Below are 14,847 nucleotides of genomic sequence, written 5' to 3' on the forward strand. Positions count from 1 at the left end.
GTTTCATTGCATTTCGCATACCGCAATAGTCCATTCATCTTTTGTCGTCTTGAAGCAAACACCAGTGCATTCTGAGAGCAATCATCACAAGATCAGAAGTTGATAGGACACAATGGGACATATGTGAAGGTTTACTGTTTAGTTTACTTATTTTATTTGTTTCATTGATGATTTGGATACTTTGTAGGATTTTGCAAGTTTTGTGGTAGCTTAGTATCAATCTTACAGTAGTTAAATTTTCTCATCACATCAACGATTTCCATGATAATGATCCACAAGTGAGAGGATTGTGGAATCTTTTCTATTAGAGGGAGGGATGTTCTATTTAAGCAAGAAAAAACCTTGTATTAGGGGTTTATCACTTTTCATTATAGAAGACTTAGAAAGATTATAGTCATTGCCTCTGTAATTCTCGAACCTTGGCATTTATTATGTCACAAAATAAAGATCATACACATAATAATGTGCATGATTCACCTCTATGGTGTGTTTTATCTCCATTTAACTAATAAATTTGGTGCTCTATGTCTTTCTTCAAGAGATTACAATTACTAACTATTCTTGTTATGCTTTTATAGTTTTAGTTATATCAAATGTATATAGAATTTTGGATCATGTGTAATACCCTTTCAAACTTTTGTAGAAGTTAGTTAAAGTGAAATTGCATTATGCTATGTGATGGGGAAAAATATTATGAAAGTCTAGTGAATCACCTTAGTTTAGTATCTTTATGCTTTTCTTTCCTTTCTCACTTTTCCTACCCCCATTAAAGTGAAGAATCGGCTTCTAAACTCCCAAAAGTCATTCTATAAAGCACATATAGTCCTACAATTACAAAACTTTCCAAGGTTGTATCTCTCAAGCATCATCTTTAGAGATCAACAACCTCTAAATCTCACACCTCTAACAAACCAATGCTCCTACCAATCCCTATAATCAACCCAACCAAAGTTTTTCTTGAAACCCTCCCTAAGCCACCTCTCATGACACTATGTTTTTCTAACATAATTCTATCTCAATGTCCTTAGTTATGACACCTTACTAATATTAGCAACTAGCATACTCACCTCAGTAGAAACCCTAAGGCATTCACCCTTGTCAACACTCACAACATCCACAACACAAACATAACCTAACTATAATCGTGGGCCACCTATATATTTTAATGTGCAAACCTGCATGACACAATATTCCTCTAAAACCCTAGGAGCCCAAACAAGAGTAGCAAGAGGGGTCGAAGGGATAGTCGCCACACCAACACCATAAGACTAATGGGAGAGGGAAGTAGAGATCATTTCTTGAGGTCCAAGGTTGCACAACCCAAAGCTAGACAAAATTGGTATTACAAAAGATGAGCATGCCAAAGAAACATTCCTGTGTCTCCATCCACAAATCCAAGAGCGATACATCCTCCTTGTCAAAGCCAATCACATTCCTTTGAGCCTCCAACCATGGCATCAAAAGGAAATTATCTTGATTATCGACATACAAGTTGCACAGTTCATTAACCAGCTCTTCGTTGCCATCTTCATCATCCCCTTAATTTGTCTCACTCGTTCCCACCCTTTGCAAATTCATATCTCCTTTACTACCTATGCAAGTCCTCTTGTTCCCACACTCGCTTCTACTCACACCTCCATTAGTCATCCCCTTCATTATGCAACTTTTAAAAAAGTTAATAGGATTTTTCCACTAATATAAATGTATAATTGCCCCCAAAAAAAGTCATGTGCCATGTAATTACTAGTCAAACTCTACATAATATACCAAATATTCATTCAAAATATTGATAACAAAAAAGTTGAACATAACAATAACTGTCATACACCCACAATGATATTACAAACACAAAATCAAATTGATTACCATTATAATTTGTTCAAACATAATGCATTTTGTTATTTGTGTTTATTTTTTATATTTAGTTGAAAAAGATTCAAATTTTTATTTTTAATGAACGATCAGAGTATCCAAATTTAAAATGTCCTTTAATCTTGACAATCAAAAGGCATATAATTGCAATTTCTCTAAGTTTTAATTTCTAATGACTATTATTGACAAATAAGGTTCACATTATCCAAAGAAAAATTCTAATAATCTAAATTTAAGGGTCTTCAACTATTGTAATGTCTTCGTAATGCCCTCAAATCCAACTACAAATTCTTATTGAAATCAATTACCAAATATAATAAAGGGTTCACAAATAACATTTCAAGGTACTCCAAATCCAAAATAAGAAGCAACTTATACATTTACTATATTAGCCAAGGATGTTGAAAATTGCATGGACAAATAATGCAAAACTAAATCATTATTGTCCAGATAAAAAATTTAATGTGCAAATTAGTGCTTCTCATGCAAAGTATCATCTCTCAACGAGAAGCTAGCTCAAGATGATAAGATTGCTCCAACCCCCTCTATGACTTGCATAATTCCTTAATGACAAATGCATCATTAGACTCTCCAATAGCACAAATATGTTAAAATCTAAAATCACTAGTAAGCATAGCATAGATAGCTTTAAGAATATAAACATTTAATGACATAATCAAACTAAACATCTTAGGATATAAAGTTGTCAATTTTCACAATATGACAAAATTTTCCTTATCACTCCAATCAATACAATATAGTGTCCCTTCCAAACCTTTCAACTTCACATTATAAAAATAATTGTATGATTTTGAACCATGCTACACCCCTTAGCAATACTTTAATACTTTATTTTAATTTATGGAGAACCCACCATTTTAATTATAACACAAAATTAACCAACATGCACCATACGAGATCAAACAAAAATGCCTTTGATGAGGTGGCATCTCAAACTCCCAATTATTGCAAACAGATTATTCTACCAATACGCAAAACAATGTGGCCAAAATGTTTTGTCCAGGGTACATTGATATAGATATCTTAGCGAACAAGAATAATTTATAGATATTCATACAAGAACAGAATCACAATGATGCTTTGATACTGTGCATCTAATTTTGGGGGCATACACAATCGACAAAACCATGGTGTGTGCAACAGCAATGAAAATTAATCTCTTCAAAAAAAATTGCAGGCACAAATATTGCAAAACCATACCCTTGTTTCGTAGATAACATCAAAATCTAAGTTAATATTAATGCTTTGAAGTTCTCATAATGCATTATGAGAAATGTTTATAAAGTATCGCATTCCCATATTTCCATACAACTTTCCCAAATTTCCCTAGGAAAAATTAACTCCCAACTAATTAAACATTTTAATACTAACAGTAAATCATTAAGATGATTTTATTACAAAAGGTAAACATTAATTCTCCAACAAAGAGAACAAAGAGATCATTGTTTAGAACATTTTCCACCTTAAGTAGTGAGCTATCCAGTAGATATTGAGCTCAACCATAACTATGTCAACCTTGCATGATCTTGTCTAAGTAATGTTCATCTGCAACTGAATGGCCTAAAATATATATTCTATAGTGTATTTATTTCAATTATATTCTGCATGTAAATGCTTCCTTTTTCTGGTATTCACGTCTCCAAGCTCTAACTATGCTTCAACAAAATTATCTCTCTTTATGTCAAACAAATTAATGAACCGGCAGATCCAAAATCTTACATGGTTACATTCCCAGCTTTCCATGACTCAGTATCCAAAAACAATTTGCAAGTGTGAGAAGCATTATGGCATTAAAACCAACAAGTACGCACTACTAGGACAATATTTTAAGATTCAAAAGTTCTGAATCTTAAAAATGGGTGTTTACTAACACCGACTTCTTTAGCCTCAGAAATGCAAAGTAAAAAAATCATTTTTTTGACACTTGATTGTCATGTTAGAACGCTGTGGTATTGATATAAACAACTATGGACACTGCATAAAAAACTTAGATTCTATACATGCTCCCCGCTTTTATTCTCGGATCCAATTACTTTATTCTAACATCGTATAACTAAGATTCTTGCGAAGTTGAAGGTGCACATAGACAACTGTGCTCTAAATCCTTCTAGAACTTTTATTGCTAGTATACTCACTGTAAGCCTTAAAACTTACTCCAACATCCTCATCAGTTTCAATCCCAAGCTCTTCCTGAGAAACAACCAACAGATTGAATTATATAGACTTTTGAAATAAGCACAACCACAACTATAATGTCTTTGAAGTACCTTGAATTCCTTCAAATCTTTTGGCATATTCTCTGTGATGGTACCCCAAAGCTCCTTGAAAGCTCTTTGCCGCCTTCTCCACTGGTTGATTTTTTCATTGTACGTATCTTGGACTTTCTTGCGCTCCTCTGGTTTGACCAATACAGTTCCCTCCCGCAATATACTCAATTTTGACTCCATCGCGCACACCTGACAATTACACAAATAATTATATTCAAATCAACATTTATAAAGTATTAATACACTCATGATTCTGGGAACTCATTCAAATTCACACTTAGTCATATTATGAGAAGATTACGAACTCTTTGATGCTCCAGGTATAAACGTATTAGCAAGTCACAGTTGGCTACTTAATTGGTCATGAGATGAAAGGTTTTGGAGTACCAATTTTAGAAAAAAAATACGACTGAAATTGAAAAACAAAACTCTTATGGGCTGCTCAAATGGATCTCATACACCAACTTATTTTTTCCCTAATGAAAAAATCATAACAAAATCATGTGTTAGATATATGCATTGGCTTAACTGGCTGGCAAGCTATATACCACGTAGCCTTGGTATCAAGCTATTGGAAGCAAAAAGGTTAGATAAATTTGCTAGACTTGGACAATACAGAGAAATCAACGTGCTGGGATGAATCTTGAAAACATCCACAAACAATGGAAATTATGACTCTTAATCCGATGCTAAAAGGTGTTATCTTTGTACGCAATCAGAATTTACCTCATCCCTTAGTTCTATTTCCTTTTCTCTGATCTGCTCCAAGGTTAGGTTTGATTCCAAAGCCCGAATTTCTGCAAGAAGAACATCCTGTGGTTGCTATTGTTTGATCTCTCTTATTGCAGATAAATTTGAAACTTGATGACCTTCTAAATAGTCTTCAAGAATCCTATCATTCAATAATTACAGAAAAGCCAACCCTGCCCATATACACACCTGATTCAACCTCATTTATTGCATTCTTTTCAGCTTCCAACAGCTTTTGGAGTTCTCCATTTTCTCTCTTCATCTGGTCCAGTTCATTAGTGTCGGGAATACTGAATTGGTCTTGCCTGGCAATGTAGATTTTCTGCTTACCATATTCTTTGAAAGAAATCTGTGCACTTTCTGCCAAGGTGTCTAATGCTTTTTGCACTGCTGTCTTCTTGAGACCATACTTTTGCAAGGCATCTGCAGCATTTTGGGAATTTAAGGGCCTATTTTGCTACAGAATAAGAAATATGTTAGTCTTATTATTATTCAAAGAATTCAAAGACTCCTTGAATTTCCAATTTAGGAACAAATAGATACAAGTTACTGCTGTCTACTAGCATAAATATTGATCAAATATGAGTTTCTGAGTTTTTATATAGATGAAGATAAAAGAGTGATGTGTTTGAAATAATGTACATCTATTAATTAAGAGGCAAAAATTTATATATGCAGATCTCTAGATTTGTAATTAGCACAGAAATCCTAATTAATTTACCAACACAGATCTCAATCAATTCTTAATGAAACCTTCTTGAACATATGACTAATCTCCTACGAATACACATTCAAAAACAGTGAACCTGTGCTTAAGTTTGTAATATATTATAAGTGAAAGAGATGACTGTGCATGAGTTGCAACTAACACAGGTTACGCTGGAGATCCTAATTTGAGAAGAAACCCAAGAAGAGAAGGGCTGTTTCCTTCTCTTGCACTAGCTCTGCAATATAACAATCCCACTGTTGAACAAGGCTGTTTTACAGTGTCCTGCACTTGCAAGAGCTCTCCGACTTGCTGTGGATGCACACAACTCTTTAGAACACATTTCAAACAAGAAACTCTCAATATCGACATAAAAAGATGAAAACAGATAAGCAAATGTCTTTATAATAATATAATGACTCCCTTAAGGATATATTTACACTATACAACAACTAATTCTCATACAAGAAGCCAAAAAACCATAGTTTTCAAACTTACAACTCAGGACAGAACAGAGCACAAAAAGTTACCCTGGATTAACTAATTTGGGAAGAAACCCAGAAAAAGTAAGGCTGTTTTCCTTCTCTTGTACTAGCTCTGTACAGTAATACAATCCTACTTCTGCACAAGGCCGTTTTACAATGTCCTGCACTTGCAATGGCTCTACAAACCTGCTGCAGATGTGCACAACTCTCAATCTCAACATGCAAGGATGAGAACAAGATAAATGTATGTTTTTATAATGACTCCCTTAAGGGTATATGGACACAATACAAGTAATGCTCATACAAGAAGCTCAAAAACCATAGTTTAAAACTTACAACTTGTTGTGAGTTGCACACGCTCCCTGTCGCCGACAAGGTCCCCCTCCCTGTTTTGAGCTTTTCGTCTTTGCCCTGCTGAGTTTCACGCAGTGTCTCGCGTCTTTTCGAGCGAGTCCGCGACTGATCCGTAAAGTGATGATGTCAGAGAAATGAGCCGATGAATCCTCCCGGCTAGTCTAGCCCTCGTGCGTGAATGCCGAGAGTTTGTTCGAAGTTTTAAAAATTGCCTTGGGTAGGCATAAGGTAGTAGGAATTAGCGAAGCCTGCCAAACAAGAGCAATGCGCCTAAAGGTCGCACGAAGACCAAAGTCGCCGTTTCTTCACACAAGAGCTACGAGGCGGATTGCATAAGGTTTATCCCCGCGAATGTTCGTAGGATTTGAATGAAGGATGATTTTCACCTGATGATGAAGGGTCAAGCTCCCTGACCAAAATGCTGAAGCCGCGAAACTTGCCTGAATGCCTTGGGAGTCCAATGCCTCCAAAATCTAAATTTGTAAAATCTGGCGAAAACTGGCCTGAGGTCCGATGTTTTACGTAAGTTTTCTAAATTGCCTTATGGGCCGAATTTCGGACCCAGAGGCCAAAAGGGTTAAAAGTTACTAAAATCGCCCAAGGGGCCGAATTTCAGACTTTGGGACAAAAATTTCAAAATTTGATGTTTCCCATTTGATCCGAAGATAATGTAAAATGCTTTTAAATGTTGCAAAAGGTAGCTCCAGGTCCGAAATTCACTTGAAATGCTCAAATTCGGACCTTGGAGCGAAAACTGGAGAATGCGAAAACGTAGAATCTTGCAAAAGACCTTTAAGGTCCGAAAAACCCCTTGAAATGTCCATTTTCAGACCCTAGGGCGAAGTCTAAAAAACGTGAAGAGTTGCAAAGTAGCGTTTAGGTCCAAAGTTGCCTTTAAAGTTTGCGAAATTTGTGTGAGCCCCGAAAAAATCACTAAACAATCTCAAATTCGGACCCTAGGGACGAAAGTTGAGAGAGTAAAAAGCGTTAAATTTTGCAAAAAGACCCTTTAGGTCCGAAATCCGCCTTAGACATACATTTTCGGACCCTGGGAGGGTAAATGGAAAGAGTAGCGAGTTCAAAAAAGTGACGCGAGGTCCGAAATCGCATTAAATCCTCATTTTCGGACCCTTGGGATAAAAATGTAAAAACGCAAAATGTTTCAAAAGGGCCTTGAGGTCCGAAAAACACTTGGAGCCTATTTTCGGACCCTAGCTCCGAAATGTGAGATAATGGCAAAATCGCGAAAAATGCTTTAAGGTCCGAAAATCATTTGAAATCTTGAAGTCCTCATTTTCGGACCTGGGAGCGAAAATTAGAAAGAGTGAAAGTGTTATCACTTGCAAGAGGGGGGCCAAGGTCCGAAGTTTTATTTGCGAAATAGGGCGAATGCTCTGAAGTATTCCCAATCATGGAAAGAGTATAAATTAATTCAAACACTCCGAAGTTTTTGCTTGCAAAACGCTTGGATGCTCCGAAAATCGCAAAACGCCCCAAGGTCCAAAGTTTCGGGCAAGGCATTGAACTCCAGAAGTCGCGAAAATCGCGAAGGATGGCATAGTTAAAAGGGTTGGCATAGCTTGCAAATAGCGTTTAAAGGGTCTGAAGTTTTTACGAAATCGTTGGAATCCGAAATATCTCTAAGGTAGCGAAAACATCCAAATGCTCCGAAATTTGTAGAATCACCCCATAAGTCCGAAGTTTACTTGCAAACAATGCAAGTCCTCCGAAAACTTCAGTTCGCCAAAACCCAAGTGCTCCGAAATTTGCCAGAAGCCTGAAAATCGCGAAATGTGAAACGCGAAATTTGCTGAAACAAAAGAGAGAACGTTATTGGTCTGAAATTCGCCCTTGGGATTGAATGGAAGGCAAAATTTAAATTTCGAAGGGGTCTCCAAACTCTCCAAGGTCCGAAAATAAGGAGGTAAAACGCTGCATCAACTCCTCCTGATCATTTAAATTCAGATTGCCAATTACCCAGGGTAAAACCATTTGAAAATGATAAATTCTCTTTTGTCCAACAATCGAGAAAATTTAAATCAAAGAGATAACCGTTGGAATTCAAAACTTTGCAGGATCGTCCGTTCATTTCACGCGGCAAGGTCGGGTAATCTCTCGCCATCCGCTCCCATCAGGTAAGTACGCTTTGTCGCATATGATCATCTGAAAATGCTTAAATCAAATAGACAAATGCGTGAAATTTCATCAAAATGCTTGAATTCTTGAAATCTGCATCTCTTTCATAAAACGTTATTCAAAGCACTCGAAATTTAGAATTCACTCCTACTGTTTAGCCAGAAATCGCATTTGCAAACTTGGGAAAATTTTCATGCTTTGTCTCTGTTTAAAATTGGTCTAAAATCCAGAAAATGTTAAGTATAAATGCGCAATCAAAAATCTTCATGAATGCTGTGGTTAAAATTGATCAAGCCCCTTTTTAGCTAGAAACGTCGCCCCATGTCCAATCTAAATCTAAATTAATCCCGGCATGCTGGAGCATTTTGCTATCTAACCCGCATTACTTTTCTTGTATCACCTCGTAATCCGCATCCAGATGTGCAGGATAAATGCCTAAATTGGCGATGGAGTCATCAAAAACGCCAGCTGCAGCCGAGACCTCACAAGCATCCAAATCAGATATCATGCGTAAGGTTGAAAGGATGAAGTATCAATATCAGAGGGGAGGATTGAGGGAGTCGAAAGTTCAGAGCGTCTGGGACAACATTGGTGATACCGACCTTGGCCATATCGATATTCAAGACTTCAAGAATCAGATCTTCTCACCCAACGCATATGGCAGGCCTAGGCAGATGGTGGAAAGTGGCATCGCCCAAGCGGCGGGTTTTCCTCCAGCGATACAGAACTATGAATTAGTAGTAGAGGTTGCTCGGCATTAAGAACCGAATTCCAGACTAGTGCTCCTGGAGAATATGACTATCGCCGACTTCTCCCCTGAGGCCATTGGTGATGCATTTGACATCCCCTTTCCAAACAATCCCACAACTACAACCATAGACGAAGCACAAGGGGCATATGATATGAATCCGGCCCGATGCAAGGCACTGATCAACGAAGAATGGTTCACGGAGAAAAGGCCTTCAAGCACCATAATTGTGAAAAAAACCCCCAGGAGTGATTTTCATAATGAACATGGGAATATGGTCACCTTACTCAGCCGAGTCATGGGACTTCCTAAGTCCAGCTACTTTGAAGAGTGGATGTTCTATTTTACAGAGCAGGTCTTCGCCAGAAAGTCTAAGTTTGACTGGGCCCAGATCATAAGCGATAACATCCACACTCAGTTGATTCAGCTCGAAACGAAGAAATACTTCACCATGACCTCTTATTTGGTCTATATGTTCGCCAAGAACGAGCCACTGCCAGGATTGATAATGAAAGGTGAAATCGGGAATGGGCCCGGTCAGGTGAAAGTCTATGATTGTTACCTGCAGCTGCACTACCAAGATATAGCTCAGAGGGAAAAGAACAGCCCGGCTTATGCAGTTGGTCAATATGAACGCGTCAATGACGCCTTCACAATGCGCCTGGTCAGGTTGATGCAAGGAGGACTGCACATAAGGCTCTCAGAGCAAGCTACTACTTTAGTGCAGAGGTATGGAGCCTGGTTCATTCAGTTCCCAAGGTTTTCCTACATCCGAATAGCTAGCTTTGATGGTGCTCCCCTCCAACTTCCACGATATCCAACCGACAAAGTAATTCTTATGGAGGTTGCAAGGCAGTCACACCCGGCCAAAATCTTACTCCGAGAAAGCAAGCAGGCTGGATTCACATTTCCTATGATCATAGGCAACCATCATGTCCACTTGAAGTCCCCTACCCTAGCAGAGGAGTCCCTTGCAGAGCTGGCCTCTTATGGCCTACAAGACCATTTTCCAAGAAAATACTTCGATCATGATAATCTGGCAAAAAGAGCCTATGGTTGAAGGTACAGAGCAAAGGAGCCAGTTGAAGACTATTGGAAGAATTGCTCTAATGACTACGAGGTCAGGCGACGGGAATATTCTAGACTGAGTGTGCAGCAGATGCGACTCTTTGAATATCGTCGAGTCCCAGATCAACTCACAGACTCAGGGAATTGCCTCCAAGTCCGAGAATTTGAAGCAGTAAGGCATCTCTTGCCAGCGTTGATTGGTCCCAGGACCCAATCACAGATTTCGAGGCAATCATGGCAGCCCCAGCAAGGTACACAGATCAGTGGTTGCATCAACAGATCGAAAGGCTAATCCATGAGGGAGTCCAGTTCACTTACCACTTAATGGGCGGCCTTGATTCTCAGTCTTCAGAAGATGAAGGAACATCTAGTGCACCTCGGGAAGGAACTGAGAAACCAGAGAAAAGAAAGAAGGCTAAGGCTTACAGAGGGACTCGGACATCCAAAAGAACAAGAAGGGAGAAGATTCCTATAAAGAGGCCAGAGGTCACTTCATCTTCAAAAGATCCCAGTTCGTCCGACGATGCTGTAGAATTGGATTGTATACCTGCTCCGCCTTCCCAGAGCGACATCGATGCATTTGAAGCCAATGATCCTCCTGCGCCTAATGTGCTAGACACTGAGCTAAGAGCCCTCGAGTTGACCGAACTGGGTAACCAAATAGAAGAAGGAGAAATTCCATCCACCCAGGGGGTCAAGGTGCATGAACCTACTCAACAGAGCTGTCACGAGTTGCTGCTCCACAATACAGCCAAAGATGACTCCACCATCGAAGGAGAACAAAGGGTAGATGAGACTCATGAGCTCGAAAGAGCTGAAGAACGACCTTCACATGAAGATGTCAGGCAGTTGTTCAGCGAAATAGGGGAGAATTCAGCTCCAAGCAAAGAGCTTCACACCTCCTTCACTCCTTCGGTGGCAGGGCAGCTGCGAATCTGTGGTCAGACGGTTGAGAACGTTAGAGAACAGAATGCTGACTTGACCTTATCATCAACCCAAATAGTGCCTCAAGAGTGGCTGATTGCCAGAGCCCAGCGCAAGGCCGCCACCAAACCACCCATTGATCTAGAGGATATCTTCTCGCGTATAGATCAAGCAAAAGCTAAGGGGAAGAAAAAGCCCAAGGCATATTCTAGAGTGACCAAAGACGAACAAAGGAACCGCACTCTTCATATTGCCACCCCACCCGTAGACAAGCCAGCAGATCAGATAACACTGGCAGATTATAGCATCACAACTGTCCCCATCGGACGAGCTACAAAAGAGCAAGAAAAAGAAGAATTTAAGGATTCAGTGCAGAATATACTAAGGCAGCTCGAAGAGATCACAGCGGAAAAGGACATGTATCGGGCCCGTGCTGAGCAAGCCGAAGGATACATTGATCAACTCCTAAGGCCATTGCACAATCCCTCCGAATCCCATATTCCCCCGACAGCGTTGGCACAAAGGACCACAACTAAATTTGAAGGAGTACGGGACACCGCAAAAGCCATCAGGGAATGGATGCAAGACATCAAGAAAAAGGGACAGCAGATCCTTAAGGAAGTAAAAGAAATGGCCCTCCATCGAGAGCTCACTCTAGTCAAATTATTGGAGGTAAAGAAGGAATCCCTTCACATGCACGAAGTGGCAGCCACTACCCTTCCCCTCATGAGAGCTCTTTTCTGGACACGCGCAAATTCCCACATTGTCCGCCATCCTAGATCCTCACAGCGTCAGTGTTCTTAAGGAGTTGTACTGGACCATCACCATGAAGAACGACACCAAAGAAATTATTGATAAAGAAAGTAACGCATGTGAAGTAATTCTGGGAAACATGCAAGAACTAGGTAAGACCATCCTCCGATCAATGGTTTCGGGATGGATAAACGACTTGTCCAATAATGCAATCCAGCCAAACTGGGAAGAAAGATTGGGGACAGATAAGATTTCGCATTCCACTAAGGACTTGAGTTTTGTTGGTCAGTTCCATTCAAACATATTATGCTTTGAGCATAATCGCTCCAGCTGGAAGGACAGTTTAAAGCACGTGGACCAGTATCTCGAAGGCATGCAATACAAAATTCGCCATCCTCCCATGCCTCCATTCAATCTGCTCTTCCAATTGTGTATCAAATTCCAGGAATACGTTCGCGAGGAACGGGCAGCAGGTCGTGATTTATGGCGGGAATACCTGCATGGCGAGGATCAATTTCTAGAAAAGGAGTGTGAGACCGAAATAGAGAAAGTAATTTCTCAAAAGTGTTTTTTTCCCTCCAAATCTTAAAAGTGCACTTTTGCACAAAAAAGGTGACAGATGACTTTTGGTCAACAAATGTAAAGCTTTATTTGATGCACCTTTTTGGATTATTTCAAATTGTTGTAATTATCCCTTTTTGGGTAGTTATTGCCCATTTTGGGGTGGTGGTTGATATTTGCCTCCCATTTATGGGTATGGGCAGCCATACTTTAGGGATGAATCTGGGCCACTTGTTTAAATTAAATCTAGGCCATTCATCCTTTTTGAAACCTATTTAAGGGACTGGTTTTCCCTCTTTTTGTAAGAAGTTCTTGGATTGTTGCGAAAGCTCTGGAGAAATTTACAGGAATTAATGCAAAGAATTAAGACTGTTTTCAAGTTTCCTTGTGAGTGCATGGTCTCCTTCTTCACTTAATTTAGAAATCTTTCAGTTATGTCTATTTATTTTACATAGCATTTTTCAATCAAACATCTGATAGAATCCTTGCAATCCACACCATTAGGGAACGGCTGATTGCCTTTCTCTCCGCATGGTTAGTCTGGACTTTTTCATGCTTAGTTTGGTTATCAAATACATACTATGAATGTAGAAGTTCTAATATCGTACTTGATAATATGAAAATCTAGTTTCTCCTTCGAAGATTGCACTGGATTTATGCAAACATTGTGTTTAAGTAGCTGGTGATGTTTAATCTAGTTTCCTGGAGGTGTTTGTCTACTTGACTGCATTTGCTATCTTAGTTAGAATTTACAGTTCATGTCTCTCTCTCCCTCTCTATCCTTCCCTCCTTTTTCCCCTTTTTATTCAAAAAATCTGTAGTCCTATCAAAACAGTATCAAATTAACCGATATCATCCGATAGAAAGACCGTAAAAGTTCCAGGGAACTTATCTATAAATTGTCAGTTCAACGTAAGTCCCCCTTGTGTTTCTAGCATAAACACATCAAGCCACTGAAAAAATCCCGCAGTCAAGACCTGACAAAAGAAACCTTGAGGTAGTCTCCTTTGATCAAACTTAGAAAACAGCATTAGAGACTTCCTTATCTCAAGAGAGTAGGATAATCAATTGGCTATTCTATTCTGCGTTGGCCATATGGAGTTTGCAGCAATGCTATTTTAGACACGTCAACACAACTCAGCAAAACTTAGAAGATCAGAATTTGACTTGGAATCACCAGCTTGACAAAACAAATAACTTAAAAAATATATACTTAAATTCATTAAAAAACATAAACTTCATGCAAAATACAGTTACAAAACATATGAATTTGTTTTGTAGAACACTAAGTAATGTATTCTATTAGATATGAAATTAAAAGGAGTACAATATCACATAAACATGCAAATACAACAGCCGATAATATGGTGCAAATCACTTGATAATTCAAAATCATCATCAAAAATTACAATTTCATGCAAGTTACAACATTGTGAAGGATTTCTTTAGGACTGGTTAATTGTTGAAAAAGTTAAACAGCACCTACATTATTCTTGTTCCCAACTCTCCGGACCCTAAATGCATGATGGGTTTCTTGGCCTATAAGTCTCTGCAATACTATTTATAAGATCATTTCTAAGGTCTTATTGAATAGAATCAAACCACTTCTTCCCAAGTTTATCAGCCCTTCTCAAAAAGGCTTCGTCCCAAGTCGTCAAATCTTGGATGCGGCTGTTGCCAATCATGAAATTATTCATTCCATGGACAAGAGCAGATCCCCAGGTATGGCTTTTAAACTGGACGTCTCAAAAGCTTATGATAAAGTCAATTGGTGTTTCCTATTTAAAACTCTCTCAAAACTTGGCTTTAATCCCAAAATTGTTGATATGATCCGGGAGTGTGTGTCTACGGTTCAGTTCTCTGTCTTGGTCAATGGGGTTCCTAGGGGTTGCTTCAAAGCTGAAAAATGTATCAGGCAAGGGGACCTCCTGTCCCCCTATCTTTTTATTATGATTGCAGAGGTTTTGGGCAGAAATTTTCTGAATTTGGTGGTCAATGGGAGAATACAAGGAATCAAAGCTGCTTCTACTATCCCCCCTTCTATGATCCAGCAATTTGTGGATGACACCTTCTTGTTTGGTAAATCCTCTATGATAGAAGCTAAACACTGGAAGAACCTGCTTACTGAATATGCCTTTGCTTCAGGTCAATGTATTAACTATAATAAAAGTAGTCTTTACTTTTTCAACACCCCTATTGACC

The 14,847-nt window shown here is 38.9% G+C and overlaps 1 protein-coding gene across 1 annotated transcript in view; it reads right to left on the reverse strand.

Annotated features, from left to right (window-relative positions):
* Positions 1-3,260: 3,260 nt before the first annotated feature.
* The window catches only part of LOC131053013 (homologous-pairing protein 2 homolog), a 71,787-nt gene continuing 60,200 nt past the window's right edge, over positions 3,261-14,847 (reverse strand). The window contains exons 3-6 of the mRNA XM_057987634.2: positions 5,100-5,367; positions 4,887-4,957; positions 4,161-4,349; positions 3,261-4,083 (exon numbers count right to left, since the gene is read on the reverse strand). Coding sequence (XP_057843617.1) covers positions 3,991-4,083; positions 4,161-4,349; positions 4,887-4,957; positions 5,100-5,367 — 621 coding nt within the window. The 3' untranslated portion in view covers positions 3,261-3,990. The remainder of the gene's footprint in view (positions 4,084-4,160; positions 4,350-4,886; positions 4,958-5,099; positions 5,368-14,847) is intronic.

Source organism: Cryptomeria japonica, chromosome 8 (genome assembly GCF_030272615.1).
Source record: "Cryptomeria japonica chromosome 8, Sugi_1.0, whole genome shotgun sequence".
Taxonomy (NCBI): Eukaryota; Viridiplantae; Streptophyta; class Pinopsida; order Cupressales; family Cupressaceae; genus Cryptomeria; species Cryptomeria japonica.